Consider the following 25717-nt stretch of genomic DNA (forward strand, 5'->3'; position numbering starts at 1 on the left):
TTGTAAAACTTAAGGTCAAGTTTTATGTATATTTGTTGTATATTCAAATATGTGTCGTGCTTGGACCATCTGCGCCCACCTTCGCATGGGACTATCGGTGATGTTTCGATCGGGACGTGGGTTGCGAAAGGATCGCCAAATTAAGTCGTTAAGCTAATGAGCCTGATGTGTTCAAGTGACGGCCATTACGCTTAATTAGAGTTTTAATTTGGCGGTTCTGTCACAGATTGTCTAAATGTCTAGCTTTTTTTTCATCAAATGCAGAATCACTGAATCAGGTGAAGGAATCAAGGTGATAACTGAGCTGCCTCAAGAAAGGCAGAAACAAACCAGAAAGGCTCTAAATTCTGGTCAGCAGAGATGAGCAGGGAATCACCACATCAGTATAGCAGGTAGGCCCTTGACGATGGAGATGGATGTCAGTGGGTGAGGGCGCAGGGCCAGGCCATCTGAGCACATGCGGGGGGCCATCTGAGCACATGCGGGGGAATGGTGGAGAGCTTGATCATTTGCCTTTGCCTTGCGGATCAATAGGGTCTGGTTGCAACGCCGGCAGACAGAGGCACGGATCGCAATTAGCACTAAATTGCTAATGAGTCACTTTGCTTGGCTATAGCATGATTCTTCAGGCCTGATTGGTTGCCAATTACTCCCTCTGTCCCAAAATAAATGTAACTATAGAGTTCAAAATTTGTCCCATAGAAATTGCAACTTTGGCCTACCTACCACAAAAGACAAGACAATTTCTAGAAGATTCTTACAAAAGACAACTAACACCTCATCCACTCCTTACAAAAAACAAAGGATATTTTTGTAATTTTACACCTACCATTGATTTGTGTGCTCGGTCCTAAAATTACTTTTATAATGGAACGGAGGAAGTAGCATGCCAAATTGTGACCGCCAAATCACGGGCATCCTATTTTTGTATTAAAATTTTGGCAAATTTAGAATAGCATTTAACAACGTGGGTTGGAATTTTAGCCTTGAACGAAACGTGTGCTAAAATTTGTAGGTTTGCCTACATTTTGGCATGCTAATATTTTGACTTCCAAACATGGGAACCCTTCCTGATAAAGGTGGAATAGAAAATGAAGTTCTAGGCACAGAAAACTGAGTATGCTAAGCATTTTAGCAGCAAAGCAAAATGCGCAGCAGTAGGTATAGTTGGCCATTGGGCCTGAGGCCTGACAATTTGGCATGGTACAAGGCCCGGTCCGGCACGAATTTAATCGGGCCCATGCTGGCCCGGCACGAGCGTCGGGTCGTGCCTGGGCCGACGGCTCGGCACATGGGCCGACCCGGCCCGGCACGATTAACCACCGGCCCGTCAGAGGCACATGGGCGGGCCGGCCCGAGCACGAAAGACCCAATTAATAACAGGCCCAAATAAACAATTACACACCCTAGCCCATTTCAATCTCTCCAAACCCTAAACTCCACATCTCCCTACCCTCCTCTCACAACCCTCTGGTCGCTCCCCAGGCGCCGCCGCCATCCCTCTCTGGCTATCCCCAAGCGCCGCCACCAGCCGCCGCCCCTCTCCCCTCCGAGTCGTCACGCGATGACGCGACAGCCGGTGCCGCTCCTCCGCCGCACCTCCGGCACGCCGTCGCCGCCCCTCCGGCACGCCGTCGCCGCCCCCTCCTACTCCGGGACGCCGCCGCCCGCCGGTGTTGGCTTGCCTCCTCCTCCGGGCCATGGCCGGGGCCGCCCCTCTCTCCTCGCGGCCGCTGACGTTGCCTCCTCTTCCTCCTCCAGGCCGCTGCCGCCGGCCGTCACCGTCGCCGCCGCGCCACCTCCTCTCCCCCGCACCGCGACCGGCGGCGACCCCTTCTCTCCTCTCGAACTGCGGCCGGCGGGCCACCTCCTCGCCGGCGCCGCCCATCCTCCCGCGCCGTGGCGGCCGGAACCGCACGGCCGGCAGCTCCTCCGCGCGGCGGCTCGGGCCGTCGGGCGCTTAATGGGCCGGTCAGGCCAGCCCGGCACGACAAATTGGCCTTCGGGCCGTGCCCGTGCCTGTGACCTCGGCACATGGGCCGGCCCGGATAAATAATCGGGCCAATCGGACTGGGACTAATCGTGCCGGGCCGGGCCGGCCCATTAGCCAACTATAGCAGCAGGAGCAGCCACCACCGCCTGTAGCCAGCTCTCTGCGCTTGGTCTACGTGGACGCCACTGCAGCTGCGGATTGATATGGACCGGGTTGGCCGTTGCCCTCGGCCCTCGCGGTCGGGTCCAGGGACCTGCCAGCCTGCCTGACTGGACGTGCCACGCGGCCCACCAAACTAGCCGTTACCGAACTGATCTGCATCTGCTCGCCCACGCCCCGGCCGCGCGACGCGCCGATGTTCGGGGTCGCGCGCGGCCCACGAACGCTTTTTGGTGCCCCGTCGCGGTCCACTGATGGCTCGTGGAGGCGGCCCACTAACGGTCCGCACCCCAATTTGTGATTTTTTCTTTTTTTCTGTAAGTTCCAACAAAACATTTTTTATTTTTTCCAACGGAACATTTGTTCAAGCGAAACATTTTTTGTTTTCAAGCGTAAGATTAGATTCAACCGAAAATTTTTTATTTTTTGTTTTGATTGAACTTTTTTTTTCTTCCAACGAAACATTTTGTTCCGGCAGAACAATTTGTTGGAACTTTTTTCCAGTGGAACAATTTATTTTAGTTATGGAGGGAGCAGCGGCCCAAGAAGTATCAGCCTAGCTCCCCCCTCGTGGCCTAGCTCCCCTGCAGCCCAGCTCACCCCGTGCTTCTGTGACGTGATGGGCCGGCTCGGGGGTCATGCGGGCCGAAATTGACGGAAGGAAGGCCCACGACAAAAAAAAACAGGATGCGCGCAGCGCTTCTGCGATGAGTCGGATCCCAGTAACGCGCGTTACCTTTAGCAGGACCCACGCGACGCGAGCCGGTAACGCGCCCATCATCCCGGTCTGAGACTGGAACAAATGTGGTGTCACAAACTGCACAGTCCACAAGCATGGTGAACCGTTCTCCAGTGCTAGTGCTTGGAAAAAGAAGACTGGAACAAGAATTTGCTGAATACAGGAATCGGAGGAGAGGGACTAGGATTGAAAAATCAGAACTTGATGCATATTTAGAAGAGCCACCAGTGAGACCAGATGAAAGATTTGAAATTCTGACTTGGTGGAAAACAAACTCCAACAAGTATCCTGTGCTGTCAGCAATGGCACGTGATTTTTTAGCAATTCCACTCAGCACTGTTTCGTCTGAATCTGCATTCAGCTTGAGCGGTCGGATTCTTAGTGACAATCGAAGCTCAATGAAATCAGAAACTCTTCAAGCTTTGGTCTGTTGCAAAGATTGGTTGTACACATATCCCACCAATGAAGTGAGTTAGGGAATTCTGAGAAGCTTATCCTTTGCACGGTCAGACTTCTTATCCCTGCTCTTAGTTCTTTTCAGTTAACCGAAATGTAGCAGAAAATGTTTTAAACCTACATAATCATCTTATATTTATCCATCTTTTTGTCCTGTGACAGGTATTCAGATGCCGCTGCTTTCTTTCTAAGACTCAGTTCTGCTGCCAATAAGTGCAATGCCATGAACAGCCAATGCAAGGTAATCTTCTTTTCTTTTTGAACTATAATGTCTGTAGTCTGTACTTAACTATCCAGAGACTGCATGCTTTTCATTTTCCTTTCCTATTCGGTAGTTGAATCTTTACTGTAGCTTCTCCTTTGAGTATCCAAAAAAACAATCATCATGTGCTTCAATGCCGTGCAGTCTGCACGTCCACGTGGCTCGCTTACTAATGAGGTAGTAGTAGACTGAAGAATCAGGACCCTTCTGAAAAACGGTTTCAGATTTTTGGTTTGAGACCACTGAGGTCATAACAGATTCATCATCTAAATGGGTAGGTGCACTGCTTGCATTGTGAGTTGTGACTGACTGCATGCAGCATGTGCTACCGGCGACTGCAAGTAATTTCCTGATGAAGAGACATGTAATAAGCAGGCATGTACTTGTCCCAGAAATAAATAATCTTTCTTCCATGTAATTTCAGTGTACAATGTTCCATCATATAATTTCAGTACGCATTCTATTAAGGTTTAGAACAGTTATAGTAAAATCGTAATAGTCAACAGAAAAAAACAACTGAGTAACCTGCATTCTTCTGTAGTTCTCTGAAATTTGCCCCAAGCATAAGCTTCTATAAGCATTTAACTGATCGCCCGACAAATGACTTCTATAGTTCTGAAACTATGTCCCATGCATATGTAGAGTTCCTCTAAAACTGGTTCAACCAGGGCATCCTTCTCTAAAACTGCAGTTGGTTTCTCCATCTCTGTTGTCATATATCTGTCCACCGAGTATGCATGTCAAATTGTTCTATACCCTCTCTATGTATGTTGCATAGTATGTTATTCAGCTTCAAATCAATTGCAAATTACCTGTGGGCATGCCATGTTTGATTTGGGGCAAATTCAGAAGTTCAGACATTTAATAGTGTAACCCCTTAAACTGGATCGGAAATTTCTTTCCTTTTCCTTGGGTCAAAACTCGTGTTACCTGTTAATTTCCTTTGTCAGTAACTTACCACACCTTGTTATGTTCAGGTGTTCTACATTGCATCTAACTGTGTGCATCTTCCTCTTCAGTGTCCTGCAGGACCTTGTTCACACCTGAGAGCGCCACACCTGCAGCAAGCAGTAGCCTACAAGCAGCTCTCTCATACTGCGTTAAGCAAGTCCGCAGCTATGACTACCACCACCTCCACCTGCCCCCAGCCATGCGCAAGGCTGCATTCACCTTTCGGGCCTTCAACGTCGAGACGGCAAAAGCCATGGACGTTCTGAAACTAATTTTGTTGCAGGATTGAATCTTCGGAGATGAGTTGATGAGCCCATTGGATATCATACATCTTGTGCTTTCCATTTGATAAAAGATAAAAGATTGTAGCTTTCCTTTCCTATTAGAACAGAAGGGCCATGTACGGGCTATGTACTGTGATTATTTGTGTTTGTATGTGTATGAAGGTTTATGATTTAAATCGATTGACCAAGTTCCTGTAAACTGTGAGAATATCATGGAAATATACTGGCATATTTCAAGTCACTTATTTTGAATGCCATCGCGGGGTGGGTTGCGGGGAGCCTGCAGTCAACTTGATGTTTAACCCACAACCGCGGAGCGGGTTTTAAAATATTTGGGCGGGAGTGGGGCGGGTGACAAAATATTTGCTGACAATGGGTAGGGGCGGGGAGTGGGGTGGGTGAACACCCATTAGCAGGCCTACCGGTCTCCGGGGGAGCTCTGGCCAACACGCGTGGGCCACGTTCGTTTTGTGTGGCCTGTGGGCTCCGCGTGGTTCTTGCCGACAGTCGACGGGATCGCTTTCCGGCCGAGAGCAGCCCGAAGCGGAAGGGATGCCGGGAGACGAGCCGATCCATCCACACGCGGGAAATGAATGATGGATCGTCTACGGTAACCTCACCGGTCACCGCCCCCTTTTATAAGGTCACTACAGGCGTGCTCAGTTGTGCTTATTCTAGCTGCGGCTGTGCTTGCCGGCCGCAGTCAGTTGAAGCGAGCAGGCATATTTGTTTGTCTTTCGCTCTCTCCAAATGTGCAGGATATGCGTCTCGTTTACCTTTCTTGCCTTATATTAGTATTTCACTTTAGTTTTCTCTTAAGTTTTTTTACTTTAACTATTTATAAAGAATACAATGACGACTGCAACATCAAATGATGCACTATGAAGTATGAAAGCATGCTCATGATACATTCGATAAGATTAATTTGATGTCGTAGTAGATGCTTTTAATAAACTTATTCGAAATCTCTAGCTCCATTATTTTTAAAGCAAGTCATAATTCGTAATCCTAATCAGAACCTAATAATCAGTGCCTTGCGCGCTCACTCTATGGTCTATATATGGAGACAGTATTATGTAGGCGACTAGTGATCTCGCTGAACCTACTACCAAGAGCTCGGACATCGCTTGGCTTGTCAGTCAACCAGCCAGCAGTACTATTCTTTCATACTAAATCAGCACCAGCCACCAGCTACCAGCCAGTCAGCAGTACTGTTCTCTCATAACAAATTAGTACCAGCCATCAGCCACAGCCAAACAAACACAGCGAGTAGCATTGATGGGGCGCCTCACCTATCATCGTCATCGAGAGATATATCCCTGAAGTTATTTTTTGAAAGATGTGTCTTTAAGGTTTCAAAAAAGATGTGTCTTTCTATATGAGTGCAACTCATATCATCGTTATAGAATTGGAATTGAACTGCACAAACTTCAGATGTTTTCCGAAGGGGTCATTGGCAGTCGTGGTAGAGCATCATTACATATGAGCCAATATAGACCTCACCAGCGCAACAATCTGTGCTCTATCACTAGCGCAACACTAACTGTTCTCTATCACGATCTGTTCAATTAATATCACTCCGATCTTGAACGGGATTTTTTTTCCAATTTAAATATTTAAGATATAATATATAAGTATATAACATATCGCAATTTATAGAATCATGTTTCCTATTATAGTGTATGCATTAGTCTTCAGCTATAGAAATATACGAGGATATTTTGCTAGTATGGTAGAATAAATATAATCTAGAACAAATGAAGTATTAACTTCATTCCAAACTATAGTTCATTTTGATATTTCTAGATACATAATTTTTACTATTATATATTTACATATAGTAGTAAACATATGAAGCGAAAGGATCCGCTGTACTATTCCTCTACTCCAGACAGCGCCGCGAATCCACTACTCCCTCCATCCACTTTTGACAGCTATATTTCAAAACTTCAAAAATGATAGCTATATTTGCTATTGACATAGGTTGTGGCAATAAATAACACTAGAAACGATGAGTTGCTAGTTAAAATATTAGAGGGCCAACAAAAAATCTATGTTGCATTTATGTGATAAGCACACTTGGTGCCCTTGGTCATTGTGCCATGTGAAAATATATCTATCATACTTGGATGGAGGGAGTACAGAAGAAGCTGCTAAAACGTCCCATCCCCATGAGTCCATGACCACATCCCCGGCGGGGCTATTCATCGCGCGCGCGGCTGGCAGCCGACGCGTCGCAGAAGAGCCCCGCCCCTGTTCATCTTCCTCCCCGAGCCGGGGGAGGGTGAAGTGGCCGCCGGCGAGCCAGATGAGGGGAGGGGGTGGCCGGCGAGGGGTGGGAGGTGGGCGGGGCGGCTGCCGGCGAGGTCACCGGCGGCCGGGGTGGTGGCGGGAGGCGGCAGAGCTTATGATTTCGGGTTGCTGGGGGTCGGAGGCTCCATGACCACCGGATCTAGAGGAGGGCCCGGCGGTGGCGGCGGCCCGGCGGCGGAGGCGGTTCGTTCGGCGGAGGGCGCGGCAGCGCGAGAGCGCCGCCGGCCGGGCGGGGGCCGGACCTCCGGTGGGCGGTGCCGGCGGCGGGGGCGAAGGGAAGACGGCGCGGCGGTGGCTAGGCGGCGCGGTGGCTAGGCGGCGCGGTGGCGGGCTCGATTAGCATGGCGGCGGCGGCGGCGCAGCACTTCTGCGATTGGATGGATTCCAATCGCAGAAAGCGATAAATAGACGCCCCCCATCCCACCGTGGATGCGTGGACCACATCCATGGGAGCACGAGAAAAACAACAGGTCTCCATCAGTGCATGCCCCGCTGGCGGTAAGCTCACCGCCCCCGCATGGCCTCGCCTCGTCTTCCGGAAGACTCTCCCATCTGGATTAGTTAGTTTATTAACTCCCTTAAACCACGCCTAAAACCAACATGCGTTTCCGCCATCCCTCCTCTCCTCCCGCTGCGGTTCCCCCCTCCTCTCACCCCCTGCCCACGCCTCCCCCGCGCCGCGCCCCCTCCCCGCTCCCAGCCATGGCGGAGGAGGCCTTCGCGCGCGCGGTCGACGACGGCCTCAAGCTCACCAAGCGCCTCGTCCTCCCGGGCGGCGGGGGGCTGCCCCCGCCGCACCCGCCCCACGGCATGGACCGGGACGACCCCGCCGCGGCGCACGCCGCGTGGCTGCAGCACCTGCTCCCCGCGGCGCCCATGGCGTACGCCGTCGTCGTCGACCCGGGCGCCGTCGACAGCCCCGACGTGCCCAGCTACCAGCCCCACGTCTACGGCCGCCTCGACCCGCCCGCGCTCATCCCGCTCCAGATGCGGGAGGTCGACCTCCGCGTCGACTGCGCCGCCGCGGGGTGCGCCACGGCCGAGGTCGCCCTGCGCGCGCGCTGGTGGGTGCACTGCGTCACGCGCAGCCGCGCATGCCACTGCCGCATCGTCGTGCCCATGGGTCACCAGGTCCATCATCCGCCGTCTTCCTACCCCTCCCTCCCCTTGCTTGCTGCATTCGTCCTCGACGGATCTGTTTTTCCTCACTCTGCTGCTGCTGTGCTAGATTTGACTATGGTTAGGCCTTGGAATGATTAGCATCGAGTTCCATGCCCGCCCCGGCAGCTTGATTCCGGTTAGGTGGATGGGCCCCTTGATTTAGCTGTGCACTATCATGCAATTTGGACTGTGCTCCCGGGAAAAAATCAGGACCTACGTTGGAGCATTGGTGCCACTTGGGCCTGCTGTACGGGGCCATCGCTTTGCCTTTCTGCTGCCAGTGGATTCCAGCATAGTCTCGCAACAAAGCATGACCCATTCCTTGCTTTCCATGCTAGAAGATACTAAGCAACAAGAAAGACATATCAGCTTGGACTTGCAAAAGAATAGCTGTCGCTGTACCCTTATCCAGTAGATGCTTTCACTTGACGAAGTCACTTGCATTCTTTGGTGCTACTTAGAGCATCTCCAAGAGTCTTTCTAAATTTCACTCTCTAAATTATCATTTGAAAAGTCATGTACATAAAAATCGCTTTATATACATCTTCACTCTCCAACAGCTTTTCTATATCTTGTTTACACTCTAAAGAACCATTTTCGTTATCTATCTTTGGCTAGCGAGAAATCCGGAATAGACGATCGCTATATTTGGATAACCACTTAGAGAAGCTCTTGGAGGCTATTTTTCCACCAAAATCTCTATTGCTAACAATTAGGATAGATATAGAGAGTCTCTTGGAGTTGCTCTTATTGTAGCACAGGGTTTGGAGAATTACTTTGCTGGATGGAATCCATTATTCTGCCTAAACGAAATGCACATTTTCAACTGTAATTTAGAGACACTGAAGTCATACGACAGACTATTAATTTGGATAGAAGCTCAGTTTCTCCAGGAAATTTGCTAAAACTTATTAGGTTGATGTCTCTTTGGTATAATATATCTTCTACATTCTGGTGTTGGTTGCCAAGTACTTTAGCGAAGGCTTGTTCCGTGGAACTTGTGAAATGTGCATGAGGAAGTTTTATTTCTTTCGTCTTTAGTGTTCTGTTCCTTTTGATCTTTCAGATGTTCTGAATTTGACAACCGTTTTCTTTGTGAGTTAAATTTGCCAACTTGATTATGCCAACAATAAGAGAAAGCAATCACTTTTATGTAGTGTGCATACTTTGCAGAATCTTGAATATTAAGAAATGTACATGCCATGTCTATAAACATTTAATGATTTAATTAATAAAATTATATCTTTGCTACTTTGGTTTTATTGGCAGTAGTCTTCGATGCTTATATTATCAGAAACAATTCTTCATGTGATTTTCTGCTGGTCACAATCTAAAGAATAATTTCACTAATAGGGTTCAATTCTAGGCGCTGAGGTTACTGTTGGGAAAAGGTCGTACAATACTCATGTAATTGATACGGACGATAACAGTGCTGTGAAGATTTCCATGCCTGAGAGTGGGGGTCTCTTGAAGCAGGAATTGTTTTACTTGACAATACCACAGGTACCTTCTCTGCACTTCAACAACTGCTACCTTGTGAAGTTTCAAGCTTCTACCAGTCACTTTGGCCTTTGTTGATTTCTTTTCTTTTATTTGACAAGGTCGGGGGCGGAGAAGATATTTTTGCCACAATCAGGTGGTCACAGAAGTTGCTATATGACAATGGACAGTTTTCTGTTGAAGTTCCTTTTCGTTTTCCACAGTTTGTGAATCCTTTGCCAAAGGTTTTCATGAAAAAGGAGAAAATACAGTTGACTGTTAATAGTGGTGTGACTAAAGAGATTATTTTGCAGGGGACAAGCCACCCCTTGAAGGTAATCAAGTATTTACTGCTATTTGCTGATACTAGGAAAACCTCCGCAACATATAATTACAGAACGACCTCTTATTGCAATTTCAGGAAAAAGGCAGGCAAGGTGAGAAATTGTCTTTCCTGCATGAAGCTGCTGTTGAGAATTGGTCAACCAAAGATTTTACCTTCACATATACTGTAAGTTACCCCACACCTTTTCTGGATTACCTGTACCTATTTCATATTTGTGTTTATGCTTTTGCTCTTTGTCAGTCCTGTATCTGTGACTCTTCAAATATCAATAGCATAATTGGTTTTATTTATTAAGATGTGAAGTTGGAAGTACTTCTAGTTTGACTTCTCTAATCAACTTCCCATGTATGATGGGCATAAGACTTGCACGCAGTGCAAGTTTTCTGGGTTTTGAATAGAACAACTATGCAAATGGCATACTTGATGTAATTTTACTTTTATACTGGGACCAAAGCTATGCTATGATTGCTGTTCAGTATATAGAATTGAGCATATGTATTCTTGACAGGTATAGACATGTACATGCAAGATCTCTCCCTTCTCTTAAAAAAAAATAATGATAACTTGCAGGGTCATTTAATGCTTTCATTTTTTACTACAACAACAACAACAACAACATAGCCTTTTTTCCCAAGCAAGTTGGGGTAGGCTAGAGATGAAACCCAAAAGAAATAAAGGTCATGGTTCAGGCACATTGATAGCTAGTCTCCAAGCGCTCCTATCCAAAGCTATCTCTTTAGAGATATTCCAATCCTTAAGGTCTCTCTTAACCGACTCATCCCAAGTCAGTTTAGGTCTACCTCTACCCCTCTTTACATTATCGACCCGCTCAAGAACCCCACTACGCACCGGCGCCTCAGGAGGCCTCCGTTGGACATGTCCAAACCATCTCAGCCGATGTTGGGTAAGTTTCTCCTCAATTGGTGCCACCCCGACCCTATCCCGAATAGCTTCGTTTCGGACTCTATCCCTCCTTGTGTGCCCGCAAAACCTTCCGCAACATCCGCATCTCTGCTACACTCAGTTGTTGGACATGTCGCCTTTTTGTAGGCCAACATTCAGCACCGTATAACTCTTTCATTTTTTACTACAGTGAGAAAATCTTATCCTTATTCTGTTTATTGATCAATGATCAGGCCTTTCCTGTGTTGTGTTCATTCTTGTACTGTGTATGAGTTTTGTGTGGTTTATTTGTTTCCCGGTTTCTATCTTTATTCGCTCTTTGCTGGCTTGTCCAACAAGGCAATGTACTTACACCTCCTTTTCCCTTCATAATATTATAACGGGCAGCATTCCTGCCAGTTCGAGAAAGAAAATGATCTGCTAATATTGAAAATGGATGCTTTGTGGAGTTGATTGTTCCAATTTGGCTCATACTTGCAGTGGAGATGAGAATGAACTCTTTTAGTTTTACCCAACTTATCCTTTTGTCATGCCTATAGGTTTACTCTGGTGATTTGTCTGGTCAAGTTCTCGTGAAGCCCTCAACATTGCGTGATTATGATGACAGAGACATGTTCTGCCTTTTTCTTTTACCTGGAAAGAATGTCGACAGAAAGGTAGTTGCTCTTCCTTGGTTATTGTCTTGTTGTCGTAGCATCATGTGTAAACATTTGTTAGTGGATAACAGCTGATGGTTAGAAATGGTTTTTCCTTGAGGGTAAGGTCAGTAGGTACTAGGTACAATGTTCTAGCAAGCTGAATGCAAAATTACCCTTTTTTCCCCAACACAGATTGCTCTAAATTTCTGGTGCTTTGTTTGCCAAACATGTTGATATATTTTTTTACCTTAGCTTGAAATCTTTCGTTTCTTGGACACAGTAACTTGATTTAGTGGTGCGAACAATTATTTATTCAATATGAAAATAAGATTTATTATGTGATCCCCCTTTTCATATTATTAGGCATGTATAGCTGTGCGTGTATACACACACAGCTATACATGCCTAATACATATTCATAAAGTTACCCTTTTAGTGCAATATATCTCATTTGAGTGATCTGATAGGTCTTCAGAAAGGCTGTTGTTTATATCATTGATACAAGTGGAAGCATGCAAGGAAAACCACTTGAGAGTGTTAAGAATGCCATGTCCACTGCTCTCTCTGATCTTGTTCAAGGAGATTTTTTCAACATAATAGCATTTAATGATGAGCTTCACTCATTCTCATCATGTTTGGAGCAAGTAAATGATAAAACAATAGAAAATGCTATCCAATGGATGGACTTAAACTTTGTTGCTCAGGGTGGAACTGACATCATGCATCCTTTGAGTGAGGTATGGATTATAACAAGTTATCATTTGTCATATGATCAATGTCACCATTGTTGCTCATATTTTGCCTCTTTTTTTGGTATAAGGCAATGACTTTGCTATCAAATTCTCATGATGCTCTTCCACAAATCTATCTCGTTACCGACGGGTCAGTTGATGATGAACGGAATATCTGCCATACTGTGAAAACTCAGCTCATGAATAGAGGACCTAAGTCTCCTCGTGTTTCTACTTTTGGATTAGGTAATATCTCAAATTATTTCAGATTATATCACTCAACTGGTCAGGCTAAGCTATATTGGCAAATCTCTGTTTGTTTTTCTGGAGTCATGTACGAGATACTATTCTGCAGTCCAACATCATTCTATCAAAATATATACTGTTTAAGTTGATTGCTTTTGTGTCTCTAAAGTTTGTCAAGTGTAGCCCTTAACTCTTGTGAAGGAACTAAAGCACAGTAATGATGTTGTTTCTTGTTCTCTATGTGTTGGGCATAAAATTTGATTTCATTACATAATTGCTGATTACTTGTCTGATACATTTTCTAACCATTTCTATTTCACCGGAAACAAAAGGTTCATATTGCAACCACTATTTCTTGAGGATGTTGGCATCAATTGGTAAGGGTCACTATGCTGCTGCATTTGATACAGGTATTTACATTTTTGTCCCTTCTATCTTGGAAGCGAAATGCCCCCCCCCCCCCCCCCCCGCGCGGCGCCTCCTCTGTTCTGCACAAGCACACACTATCTAGTAATGAAAATAAATTCAAAACTTTCATTATGCTCTAATTATTTTGTCCTAACTTTTAGGTTTTCTTTCTTCTTTGACATTCCCTGCTGTAGTTTGCCTAGATGATCTGATATCAGTAGAAGATAACATGAACATAACTTCAACTACCATCTTGGTTTCTTCCAGAGCAAAAGTGAAGATTATGGAAACTTTTTCACTCTTGCATGATCGGCCTAACCTGATTTGCTAGATCTGAAAGGATTTGTTGTTGCATTATGAAAAGTTTGGATTTATTCTGCTACTGATAAAATGATTTTTATTTAATTGGTTGCCAACATTGCTACCATGCTTATTCGCGTAATGTGCTTTCTGATATCTTTTTATATTTCCATTAAATCCAGCAAATCTAGGATCAAATAAAAAGCATTAACGAATCTTGTTCAGCAAAATTAAATGCATATTAAATATGTTGACTGAAATACACTATACAGATTATAGGGATTAATCAAATTTGTAAAGCTGAACTTTTCTTTTCTTTTTTGTTTTCACCTCAGGATCAATTGAGGGTCGAATGGTTCAATGGTTCCAGAAAGCCTCAAACACAATAGTATCGAATATTTCCATTGATGCTATAAAGAATATTCAAGATTTTGAGGTGAGTTATTTTTAGTTTACTTTCACTGTTCTGTTGATACTGTAAAGAGGGGTCGATAATGTAAAGAGGGGTAGAGGTAGACCTAAATTGACTTGGGATGAGACGGTTAAGAGAGACCTTAAGGATCGGAATATCTCTAAAGAGATAGCTTTGGATAGAAGCACTTGGAAACTAGCCATCAATGTGCCTGAACCGTGACCTTTGTTTCTTTTGGGTTTCATCTCTAGCCTACCCCAACTTGCTTGGGAAAAAAGGCTATGTTGTTGTTGTTGTTTCACTGTTCTGTTGGTGCCTGTGAAAGAGCAATCCATGTCCTCCACCCTTTCTGCTGTTGACCTGATGTAAGATTAAATTGACTAGTTTAATTACATCATGCACACAGGTCAACTAGGAACAAACTGTCCATGCCAATTGATATATTAGGCTGGAAAGAGGAGCAAAAAGCTGAGTAAACTATTCTAAACAATGAATCCCATAGATAGTGCAGCCATTTTGAGAAGGAAGGAATACCTTGCAGATCCATACTTTTAGGCCATTATCATTGCAATAAGCAGTTGATTAATGTTGAGTGAACTGTCTCCATATCTTAAGACATTAGTTACCCTATCTGGAAAATATATGTTTCTTACATTCAAGCTTTTCTTTTCCATTCAGTTGGATTCTGAATACATTCAAGATGTATCTGCGAAATATCCACTCTGTGTTTCTGGAAGGTACCATGGCAAGCTTCCAGAGACCCTTATCGCCAAGGGTCACTTGGCTGATATGAGTGAAATATCAATTGAACTGAAAGTCCACCATGTAAAGGATATACCTCTTGACAAAGTAAGATACTCCATTACCATTTTTTAGTTATTTTCACTCAGTTGATTGGTTTTACAATTACTCTCAGCTGTTGACGAACATCAGTCAGTGAAATACACAAATAGAGGTGGCTGAGTAACTTTGATCCTCAATTGTGTTCTTACTGGTACTGTTAGTGTATATTGAGCCCATGTATAGATGTCCATCTAGAGGCCCATATATAGGAACCATATATCCCACCCTTCTAGGGTTTGGAGGAATACAAGGCAATTATTCTCTCCTACATGGTATCAGCTAGCCTTCTCTCTCTCCTCTAGCTGCAGCCGGCGGCCGGCAGCACCATGGCCGGCCGGGCGCCGCCCCTCCCCCCTCCCCTCTCCTCCCTCTCCTCTGCTGCAGGCGGTGCACCATCCTCTACTGCCGGCGGCGCCCTTTCCTCTGCTCCGCGTGCCTGGCATCACGGCGCTAGATCCGCGGCCTCTCTGCTCCGATCCGCCGCTCCTAGCATGCGCGCGGGGGGCGCAGCGGGCGCAGGGGTCCCGGACCCTGCTGCCGCGCGCGGGGCCTCTGCCGCCGCCGTCCTCGTCGCGCCTCTCTGCTCCGATCCGCCGCCGCTACTGGCGTGCACGGGGGGGGGGGGGGGGGGCGCAGGGCGCTGCTCTGGGCGCCGTAGCCCCTGCTGGCTGCTGCCCTGCCGCCCCTTGGCGCGCGCCGGCCGCCGCCGCCGCGGCGCCCCTGCCTAGCCTTGGCGCGTGGCCGCCCTCCGTGCTGGCTGCCGGCGCCGCTCCTTCCCAGGGCGCTGCTGCCTCCACTGCCGCCGGATCTGGTGGTGGTCCGGCCCCCTCCGCCGCCCTTCCGGCTGGATTGGCCCTCCACGGAGCCGCTCCGGGTGCGGCCGACGCTTGGCCCCCGCGGCGCGCCCCTGCCTCCTCTGCTGTGGGGGGAGGGGAAGGGGTGCGGTCGCGGGTGCGGCCGGCGCCTGGGCCCCGTTGCCGTTCCCTGCCTCCTCTGGCGCTGGTGGCGCGTGGCTGCCGCCGCGCGACCCCTCTAGGGCCGGTGTGCCGCAGCCGCCGAACGGCCCCGCAGCCGCCGCCGCCCTGGCGCCTCATGCGGCCCTCGGCGCCGCCCCTGCTACCGCGCATGAGCGCGTGCAGGAGATACTGCGGGACCTCGTAGCCAAGCTCGTCCAGGCCGCGCGGGCGCACGCCGCGCAGGCCGTTGCGCCCACCGCGCACGCCGCGCGCGCCGCGCGGGCCGCCGCCTCCCTCGCCGCCGCACGCGCAGCGCAGGCTGCCGCCCCTGCTGCCAGATTTCCCGTGCACGCGCCCGCGCCCCTGCACGCGCCTGCTGTGGCGCCCCTGCCTGCGCCCGCGACGGCCGCACTGGTCATGGCGCGCGTGCCCACGCCCGCGCCCGCGTGGCCTGCGTTCGGTATGCCGCCCGCGGTCGCGCCGTTCTGGACCCGCCCGCTCCGCCCAGCCAGCAGTCGACCTGGCCTGGGGGGTGGGATCAGACTGCACTGGCGCAGTCCTTCAGCGCCATGGGGCTGACGCCGCCGGTCAGCACTGAGTGGATCGCCGACTCAGGTGCCTCCTTCCACACCACCCCAGATGCCGGTATCCTCTCTTCTGTCCGTCCCCCACACCCCTCTTGTCCTTCTTCTATCATGGTTGGTGATGGGTCTTGCCTTCCTGTCACCGCCGTGGGTTCTGCTCCTGGTTCTTTTCGTCTTCCCAATGTCCTTGTTGCTCCTCAGATGGTTCATAACCTTCTTTCTATTCGTCAGTTTACTGCTGACAACTCTTGTTCCATCGAGTTTGACTCTTCTGGCCTCACTGTAAAGGATTCGGCCTGCCGGCGTCCGCTCATTCGGTGTGACAACACAGGGCCCCTTTACACCCTTCGCCTTCCGTCTTCCGCTGCACCACTTTTGCCTTCTTCGTCTGCCACATTTGCCGCGACGCCGTCTTCTACCACCTGGCACCGCCGTCTTGGTCACCCCGGCCGCGACGTTGACTCAGCTCCAGCCGTAGTACCGATGTTCCTGGTACTAGAGCTCTTGCTGAGCACCTCTGCCATGCGTGCCAGCTTGGTCGTCATGTTCGTCTTTTTTTTTCTTACTCTTCGCATGCGACGTATGCCTTTGATCTTGTTCACTGTGACCTGTGGACCTCTCCTGTTCTCAGCCTCTCTGGCTACAAATACTATCTGGTGGTGGTCGATGATTTCTCACACTACTCTTGGACTTTTTTTTTGCGCGCTAAGTCTGAGATCTTCCCCACCCTCCTCCACTTTTTTGCCTGGGTGTCCACTCAGTTCGGCCTCACCGTTAAGGCCGTCCAGTGTGACAACAGGCGTGAGTTCGACAACTCCACCTCCCGTTCTTTCTTCCTCTCTCGGGGTGTTCAGCTGCTTATGTCTTGTCCGTATTCCTCTCCTCAGAACGGCAAGTCTGAGCGGATGATTCGCACAACGAACGACGTCGTGCGCACCATTCTGATCCAGGCCTCTCTGCCCCCGCGCTTCTGGGCCGAGAGCCTCCACACCGCCACCTACTTGCTTAACCGCCTTCCGTCCACTGCTTCTCCTGCTCCCACTCCACACCACGCTCTCTTCGGTACCCCTCCTCGCTATAACCATCTTTGGGTCTTCGAGTGTGCGTGTTACCTTAACACCTCAGCCACCGCTCCTCACAAGCTGGTGCCTCGCTCGACTCGTTGTGTGTTCCTTGGGTACTCCCCTGACCACAAGGGGTACCGATGCTTTGACCTCACCTCTCGCCGCGTCCTGATCTCCCGACACGTCGTGTTTAATGAGTCGGATTTCCCCTACTCCACCACCTCCACACCTTCTCCTGACCCCGAGTTGGAGTCCCTGTTTCCGACTGACCCGGTGGTTCAACCACCTTTATCTGTCTGCCCTTTCCTTGCAGGTTTTCCCGGCACACCGGCACCGCTTCCGGTGATCCCTGCTGCGCCATGCGTGGCCCCGGTGCCCGCTGTCGCGCCACGCGCAGCCCCAGGGCCTCCTGTCATGCCAGGCGCGGCCCCGGGGTCTCCTGCTGTGCCACGCGCGGCCCCGGTGCCTCCTCCTGCACCTGCGCGGTTCGCTCAGCCGGTGCAGGTGTACCGGCGTCGTTCGGCGCTGACACTGGCGCCGCCTCCGGCTCCGGAGGCTCCTGCGACGCCTACACCGGAGCCGCCGCCGCCGCCGCCTCGCTCTCGAGTCGAGCCGGCGGTGTACCACCCGCCAGTCGTCCATCGGGATCCTCGACATATCCATCCCATGGTGACTCGGCGGATGGCGTCTCAGGCCGCGACTCTCTCCGTCACCGAGGGGGAGCCGCGGGTCTCTCCGGTACCCTCCTCTGTCCGCGACGCCTTGGCGGATCCTCACTGGCGTCACGCGATGGAAGAGGAGTACGCGGCTCTTCTTGCTAACCAGACGTGGGATCTCGTGCCGCGTCCGTCTGGTGGCAATGTGGTCACAGGTAAGTGGATCTGGACGCATAAGCGTCGGGCTGACGGCACACTGGAGTGCTACAAGGCTCGCTGGGTTCTTCGGAGTTTCACCCAGCGGCCTGGTGTGGACTATGATGAGATCTTCAGTCCCGTGGTGAAGCCTGCTACTGTGCGCACGGTCCTCTCGCTTGCGCTCTCTCGCTCTTGGCCTGTGCACCAGCTGGATGTGAAGAATGCGTTTCTTCACGGCACTCTGTTAGAGACAGTCTACTGCTCTCAGCCAGCGGGATTTGTGGACTCCAGTCGTCCGGACATGGTTTGCCGGCTCAACAAGTCTCTCTATGGTCTGAAGCAGACTCCTCGGGCTTGGTATTCTCGGTTCGCTACGTTCTTACTGACATTGGGGTTCACCGAGGCCAAGTCTGACACGTCTCTCTTCATCTACCACCGTGGGGATGAGACTGCCTATCTGCTGCTCTATGTCGATGACATTGTGCTCACAGCTTCCAGTCAGCAGTTGCTTCAGCGCGTCATCTCCTCTTTGCAGCAGGAGTTTGCTATGAAGGATCTTGGTCAGCTCCACCACTTCTTGGGCGTCAATGTTGAGCCTCGCCCGTCTGGTCTTCTTCTTCACCAGCGGCAGTACGCGCTTGACATTCTGGAGCGGGCTGGGATGACTGATTGCAAGCCCTGCTCCACTCCCGTCGACACTCAGGCGAAGCTGTCTGCTGACCTGGGGGATCTAGTGGCTGATCCTACTGCCTACCGGAGTCTGGCCGGTGCCTTGCAGTACCTCACCTTCACCAGGCCAGACCTCACCTATACTGTTCACCAGGTCTGTCTCCATATGCACGATCCCCGGGAGTCACACCTTTGCTGCGCTGAAGCGTCTCCTCCGCTACGTCCGAGGCACTGTGGACCTCGGCCTGGTTCTTCACCGCTCGTCCTCTGCTAAGTTGGTTGTCTACACCGACGCTGATTGGGCTGGCTGTCCGGACACTCGCCGCTCCACTTCCGGCTACGCCGTCTTCCTGGGCGGCAACCTGGTCTCCTGGTCGTCCAAGCGGCAGCCGGTTGTCTCCCGCTCCAGTGCCGAGGCGGAGTACCGTGCTGTCGCTAACGGCGTGGCGGAGTCGTCCTGGCTACGACAGCTCTTGGCGGAGCTCCACAGCCTGCTCGCCAAGAGCACGCTCGTCTACTGCGACAACGTCAGCGCCGTGTATCTCTCCACCAATCCCGTTCAGCATCAGCGGACGAAGCATGTGGAGATCGACTTACACTTTGTGCGTGACAGGGTCGCCATCGGCGATGTTCGGGTACTCCATGTCCCGACCACCTCCCAGTTTGCCGACATTTTCACCAAGGGACTACCCTCCTCGACCTTCTCAGAGTTTCGCTCCAGCCTCAACGTAGCAGGTGGCTAGTTGTGGTTGCGGGGGGGGGGGGGGGTCTTTGCCCTTTTTACTTTCTTCTTGTCCAGTCTTGAACACCGCTGCGTCAGTAGTTCAGACTGCGGGGGGGGGGGGTGTTGGTTTTTTTGTTGTCCAGTCTTGAACACCGCTGCGCCGGTAGTTCAGACTGCGGGGGGGGGGGGGGGGGGGTGTTGGTGTATATTGAGCCCATGTATAGAGGCCCATCTAGAGGTCCATGTATAGGAACCATATATCCCACACCCTTCTAGGGTTTGGAGGAATACAAGACAATTATTCTCTCCTACAGGTACAGACCTTTGTACAAGACTAAGAATGATTTTTTCTGTACATTAAGGCTGAACTTAATTGCATCAGTCTGAAGTGGCTTCTTGACCCTGAGAAACATCTAGTGTAACTGTGTAACAATGTAAACATATATATTGCAAGCGGCTTACTCATCTGTTTATGCATCATTTCAAGTGTCCAGTTAAGGATTAGTACAATATCAACATTAACCAAGGTAACCAAACGAAACACTAATTGAATAAAAGTAGTTTTTTTATTTGACTTGATTTGTTCAAACCATTGCCTTTCTTGGCACACTTAGACACATAACCCAAGTTATATGCATATCCATTGTACCTTGAACTAAAGCTTGCAGCGGGCATATGAGAAATTGCCCCTTGAAATAAACAACATATTTCTTCTAGCCTACCCCAACTTGCTTGGGACTGAAAGGATTTGTTGTGATTGTTGTATTGGCTGTTTGAATCTCAGGTGTTGGCAAAGCAACAGATGGATCTTCTCACAGCAAAAGCATGGCTTTTGGAGAACAAGGAGCTCGAGAGAAAGGTAATGGAATCTATTGCAGGCTAATGCTAAAATTACATCAGCTAGCGGTTCAAGGTCCTTAAATGAAGCTCTGCAAGTAGGGTACAAAGTTTTGATATGACTGATGTGGTTGTTTCAGGGCAGTGTTTAACATCCTAAAAAATAAATTATTACAACCGTGAGAGAATGACCAAAATCATCGGATAAATATTTCCATGTGATAAATTATGAGCCATCAACACGTTTATCTAATAAGGTGATGGTTTGACAAGCTTCACATCTACCTGTGAAATATTCATATTGCATATAACACTGAGGAACAAAGATAAAGAGTGTCTCAAACTGTGCTTGTAGTTTCATGCACTGCTTTTCTTCCACTGCCTTTATGTAAGGTATTAATAGTTCTGAACTGCTAATAATCCTTTGAAATAGTCGTATGGGTCCTTACAATCACTATCATGTAGTTGCAGGTTTGCAACTTGTATTGATCAGCTGTTTCCTTATCTGTTTCATTTTTCTCTTTTCATTCTTTTCAAGAGCAAAATATGGTCACCATGCAATGTAACTGGAACCGTTCCATACACCACTGCTATACTCTGCCGACATGTAGAGTTGCTGCAGCCTGTTGCAAGCTGCTGGATAACATAGTTACATAACCCTCCTTTTGTCGATATTATAACAAAATTTTGATATATCCTTGTTTGTTTATTCTTCTCTTCACTTAATAATAATAATTATTTTCCATATATCTTTTGCTCCAATTTACAGGTTGTGAAATTAAGCATACAGAATAGCCTTCCTTCTGAGTACACACGCATGGTCCTACTTCAAACTAGCTTGGACAAAATAGATCCAGCACAACAGGTAGAATGCTTTGTACAAGAATTATATTTTGACAACTAACTTTCATTTTTTTCTATTGTCAATCCAAGTTAATTAAGAATGCAAACTACAAGATGATAGGTACATAGCCTAGCTTAGAACATTTATTTTCTATTTCTTAAACATTTTAATTGGCCCATTTGAAAATTTGGACTTCCAACTGTGCTATATGAAGTTAAAATTTTCTCAAGAACTGAGAATCATAAGATTTAAATCCACACCTTCTCATGTAGACAAACTTTCTATGCTGAGACTTGGAAGCATACTTCTTCTTTTAACCAATCTGATGTCTCACTCTATGCGCAACAAAGCTAGACAGGCCCTAGAATCTGTGACTAATATTTCTGTATTTGATCAGGCGAAGAATAAATCAATAAAACAAAGCAGCCCAGATGAGCGGTCAGCGATGCCACTTCGTGGCCTGACACTTGGATTTGGTGATGTCACGGCAACAAGGGAGAACCTGACAACAGGATTTGGAGAAATCAAATCACCGGAGAAGTTTGAGATATTCGAGAAGGCCGTCGGCTGCTGCAGCCGCGTGGCTGACTGCTTCTGCTGCATGTGCTTCATCAAGGCATGCAGCAAGATGAACGATCAGTGCGCAATTGTCATGATGCAGGCCTGTGCAGCCCTCGCGTGCCTTGGATGCTTTGAGTGCTGCTCGGAGCTGTGCTGCGGTGGTGCAAACTGAGGGGACAGCTGCATACAAGTCGGTGTGCTTGTGTTGTATGGTAATGTGAATAGCATTATTACTGTATAGGATGGGCATCACGTGTTTATCTAACTTGAATGCTTGATCAAGAAAGGGCTCTGCTATCTATATGTACATTTTGCAGTAATGGACCATAAGTTCGATGTAATTCTAATCACTGTATTAAAAGACAGACGATGATCAAATCCCAAAACAGACGGGGAAGAGTACATAAACTATGTACATGTTCTTTCCAGTTCCTATCAAGGGTTAAGGTATGCTTCTGATGTTTTTGAGTGAGCAGTACATAACAAGGATGGCTACACTTCATTATTATCTCTCAGTTTGTTGGATTTCCACCTCGGTTTCAATCACAGCAGTTTTGCCATCCTCATTGTCATCTTGCACCTTTTGTTCAACTTCAACATCTGCGTCGACCGTGACTGGTTTGCCGTCCACCACATTCTCAGTGATGTGCTCCTCAACATCAACTTCAGGTTCTTTCTTGTCCCCTGGCTTCAGTGAGATGTGGTGGAACTTCTCCTGAATCTTCCCAACACCTTTCTCGACACCTTTCTCCACAGGTCCAATTGCCTGTGAGATAGTGAGGGCAACATCCTTGACAACCTACACAGCAAGTCGATGGTGATCTGCTACACATGATGAATTCAGGTGCCAACATATAAAACAAAATTAGATCTCATCAATTACATGGTGACCACCAACAAGAACAACATCCTGCACGCTCTCTTTGATGCTTGTACCCGGGGCTTCGACATGGGTATCTTTCTGCTTAACAGTAGTTGGTGTACTGTTCCTGTCATCGTTAACATCTACCTTCACCTCCATTTTACTCTCCTCACATTTGACCTTCCCATGATTGAGTGTAGGTATGTGTAGGTCCGGATCCACAGTGAAGACATAAGCATGCGCTATAGCTGCGATAGCCATCTATAAGAATAACAATAGAATTTTACTGAACTGAACGAGCTACGAGAATAACAAAAGAGTTTTACTGAAGTAACAGAGGAAAAGATAATTCAGTGAGGTGACAAGATTACCTCAATGCAAATGAGGAAATCCTGTATTGCATTCTGCACTTTGCCCTCTTTGGGCAAGAGCCCAGTTTGGCATATGATTGCTATGCCGACTCCTTGCCACCAAGTGGCAAATACAATGGCCTTAAAGCTTATGAACTTGGCTAGTGGCCTTATTGCATGTAATTTTTCATGTGTTGCATTATAAAATTTGACAAGACAGTACAATGCCCATGTCTGGCTGAAATTTATGATAACAGCAATGTAAGGATATCTGCATATGAAAGGATAACATATTGTTAGAAAACAACATAACAGTTGCATAATAGTGAAGCATATTATATTTGCACACTGTAAAGAAAATACTTAAAAGAGAAGTCTAGTTTATTTATTTTAGAGGAAAGCTGAAAGAAGGTTTTGTACGTGATACCTGAAAGTGATGCAATAAAAATTCTATGTGGATCTCCTGACCCCATCTCTAGTTTCCTAAGGCTAGATGTATTGTTGATTTCAGTAGCACATAAAACCAAACAACAGAATTACCCGTAGTTCCACTTGAATTCACCATCTCCATAGGCTCCAAAAGGCTCCAAAATCAATGCCAAGAAAGCACATAGTGTCTTCAGAATCATCTGCAATTTTGTCAAAGAAGGTTATAGCATGCCGTTATTTGCCAGTGCTGGCTGAGGGAACATATTATAGAAGAGCTCACATATTGCACGAGACCGAATTTTATAATTGTATACAAGTTCTCTCCCAGAGCATTAGGGTCACAAAAGAAATTGCGCACTCTGCTTTGGTTTTGAGCTTGTGCCTTGTCCTGACCGTCGAGCAACTGCTCAGTTAGCTCTTCCCTTTTTCTGTTCTCAAGCAACCGGAACACTTGCCGTTCCCCACCTGAAGCACAATGTTACAAAAAATTCAGAGAAATGACACAGTTGGCAGCATGCATATGTAGTTGATCATCACAAGGCTACAATGACTTGATCTAAAAGAGAAGAATATTACAATTATTATCTCAACAATAGGCCCAAGACTAATTGAGATATAGATGCAGATAATGTACAATAAGGCAGTAGTACCCAGGCAAGCAACCAAGTATCGTCCAAAGGCATACAGAGCAAAGGCTTCATAACAATTCCGCAATATATCACAAGCCAGAGAGAACTTCGAATTCCACAGTGAGATTATCTGAAAAGAATCGAAAACTGGAATGGGATATCAATTCATGTCAGTACCTTGAAGTATAAGGAAAAGAGGATATCCTAAATAAAAACATCCTGGTTGAAGCAAGACTTAAAAAGTCCATTCGACACTGAAATTTTGTTTGAGAAGCAGTGAAGAACTACACTTGACATTTTGTCAAAATAGTTTGCTGTTGAATGCAAACCTAGTACTACCAGTAGCATTTTCCCGCCTTGAATAGGCATGTGAACAAGTGGAGCTTGTACTTACAGATTCAGAGGCATATACAGGCACCATGAACAACACAGCTATGATCCACTTCTGCTCCTGCAGAATTTCAGCAAGGACAAAAAAAAAGCAATTTTTTCAACACGGATAACAATAAAGCCATAAGCATCAGTTACATTTGAGACATTTCACCGAACAACTGACAGGCTAGAGGGGGTCACAACTTTGTTGGGATGCGAAGTAAAACCCTTGCACTTACGGCTGGGTCGCTGTACGATCTGAGGTGCTGCAGGATGAGCCAGAGAGAGAGTAGGAGAGCGACAAGCGCAAACGCGGCGCCAGTGAGCACCGCGGGGGTGTGGATGTTTCCGTACAGCTCCCGGAAGCTAGAGGACCCTCCATCAGATGCCATCGCTTCATTCCACATCCAGAACAGCCGAACAGGGGAGGACCTGACACTCGGAGAAGAAGCTGGGAAAATCAGCTGCAGCCTGTAATCCGCCGCGCGGCAAATGAATCCGCGACGAGCTGCACGGATCGGAGTGCTCGTACTAGTAGAAACTAAAGGGGAAAAAAGATTTGGATTTGAGTGGCGGCGGCGGCAGGGAAAATGATTCTGCACAAGTAGACGATCGAACGATGCATCCTCGCAAGCAAGGGGATCCTTACCAACGGAAAAAGGAGGAACCAATCGGAGCCCGGGTGGATTCTCCCCCTCCAGCGCGCGGGTGGACGAGGACGACGGCGGGGAGAAGCAAGGACGCCTGGCTCCTGACGGACGCGTGGAGCGCTCCGCGCGCGCGGCGGTGGCCACGGCGGAAAAAACGGTCGGATGCGTCCGCGTCGCGAGCCGAGCTGACCATTTCCGCATCGTAATTCACTCCCACTCTGTCCTTTTCTTCTTGAGACCACGCTATTCCAGGAAGCTGACCGTACGGATATATCTATCATCTTGTAATAAACTAGTGCTGCTCAGTTTTAGCCTCCATGTTCCAAAATGGCAAGTTTGACCTCTAATATATACACATACGGCTCAACTTCATGAAAAATAGCACACTCGGCGTGGATGTGTAGTGGTGGTAGATGCTGTAGTGGATTGCAAAGAGAGGAAGGACAACCCCTTGATTTTTTTAGCATGGAAAGACAATTCCTTGTCAGCCAACCAGCCAACAATATTTTTCTCTCACCAAATCAGTATCAACCACCAGCCACCAGCCAGCTAGCAATATTTTTCTCTCATAACAAATCAACACCAGCCATCAGCCACAGCCAAACGAATAGAGTGAATGGAATGTTAACATCCGCATCAGATGTTAACTAACAAAATACATCGATCTTCACATTCATTTAAGTTATATAAGGCGTAAATTATGGGGCC

At 48.1% G+C, this 25717-nt stretch overlaps 2 protein-coding genes across 9 annotated transcripts; one reads left to right on the forward strand and one right to left on the reverse strand.

The window, feature by feature from the left end:
* The first annotated feature begins 7791 nt into the window (after positions 1–7791).
* On the forward strand, positions 7792–22189 carry LOC120693379 (inter-alpha-trypsin inhibitor heavy chain H1-like). 3 transcript variants are annotated; one of them, XM_039976798.1, is made up of 13 exons: positions 7795–8288; positions 9672–9821; positions 9920–10132; positions 10219–10308; positions 11586–11702; positions 12152–12421; positions 12505–12661; positions 12994–13071; positions 13705–13805; positions 14460–14630; positions 20260–20334; positions 21082–21177; positions 21554–22189. In XM_039976798.1, the coding sequence occupies exons 1-13, from the start codon at positions 7860–7862 to the stop codon at positions 21887–21889; spliced, it is 2283 nt and encodes a 760-aa protein (XP_039832732.1). In that variant the 5' UTR covers positions 7795–7859; the 3' UTR covers positions 21890–22189. The 3 variants fall into 3 exon arrangements, with proteins under 3 accessions (XP_039832733.1, XP_039832732.1, XP_039832734.1); XM_039976800.1 differs by having other exon boundaries at positions 7801–8288; positions 9685–9821; positions 21554–22176; XM_039976799.1 differs by lacking the exon at positions 14460–14630 and having other exon boundaries at positions 7792–8288.
* LOC120693380 (protein LAZ1 homolog 2-like) lies at positions 22049–25248 on the reverse strand. 6 transcript variants are annotated; one of them, XM_039976803.1, is made up of 9 exons: positions 25009–25240; positions 24599–24810; positions 24382–24438; positions 24009–24117; positions 23639–23823; positions 23470–23558; positions 22951–23200; positions 22601–22840; positions 22049–22516 (listed from the first exon to the last, which is right to left on the reverse strand). In XM_039976803.1, the coding sequence occupies exons 1-9, from the start codon at positions 25208–25210 to the stop codon at positions 22223–22225; spliced, it is 1638 nt and encodes a 545-aa protein (XP_039832737.1). In that variant the 5' UTR covers positions 25211–25240; the 3' UTR covers positions 22049–22222. The 6 variants fall into 6 exon arrangements, with proteins under 6 accessions (XP_039832737.1, XP_039832738.1, XP_039832736.1 ...); XM_039976804.1 differs by having other exon boundaries at positions 24599–24791; positions 25009–25238; XM_039976802.1 differs by having other exon boundaries at positions 24599–24900; positions 25009–25231.
* Between the last annotated feature and the right edge of the window lie 469 nt (positions 25249–25717).

Source organism: Panicum virgatum, chromosome 9N (genome assembly GCF_016808335.1).
Source record: "Panicum virgatum strain AP13 chromosome 9N, P.virgatum_v5, whole genome shotgun sequence".
Classification (NCBI taxonomy): domain Eukaryota; kingdom Viridiplantae; phylum Streptophyta; class Magnoliopsida; order Poales; family Poaceae; genus Panicum; species Panicum virgatum.

Excerpts from the sequence above, each read along its gene's own strand:
- LOC120693380 (XM_039976801.1), bottom strand. The coding sequence starts at position 25,210 with ATGCGGAAATGGTCAGCTCGGCTCGCGACGCGGACGCATCCGACCGTT. Across the intron at positions 24,439-24,598 it reads GATCGTACAGCGACCCAGCC|GAGCAGAAGTGGATCATAGC; the intron begins GTAAGTGCAAGG and ends GAAATTCTGCAG. Across the intron at positions 23,559-23,638 it reads AATTCGGTCTCGTGCAATAT|ATGATTCTGAAGACACTATG; the intron begins GTGAGCTCTTCT and ends ACAAAATTGCAG.
- LOC120693379 (XM_039976798.1), top strand. The coding sequence starts at position 7,860 with ATGGCGGAGGAGGCCTTCGCGCGCGCGGTCGACGACGGCCTCAAGCTC. Across the intron at positions 11,703-12,151 it reads GAAAGAATGTCGACAGAAAG|GTCTTCAGAAAGGCTGTTGT; the intron begins GTAGTTGCTCTT and ends GTGATCTGATAG. Across the intron at positions 14,631-20,259 it reads AGGATATACCTCTTGACAAA|GTGTTGGCAAAGCAACAGAT; the intron begins GTAAGATACTCC and ends TTTGAATCTCAG.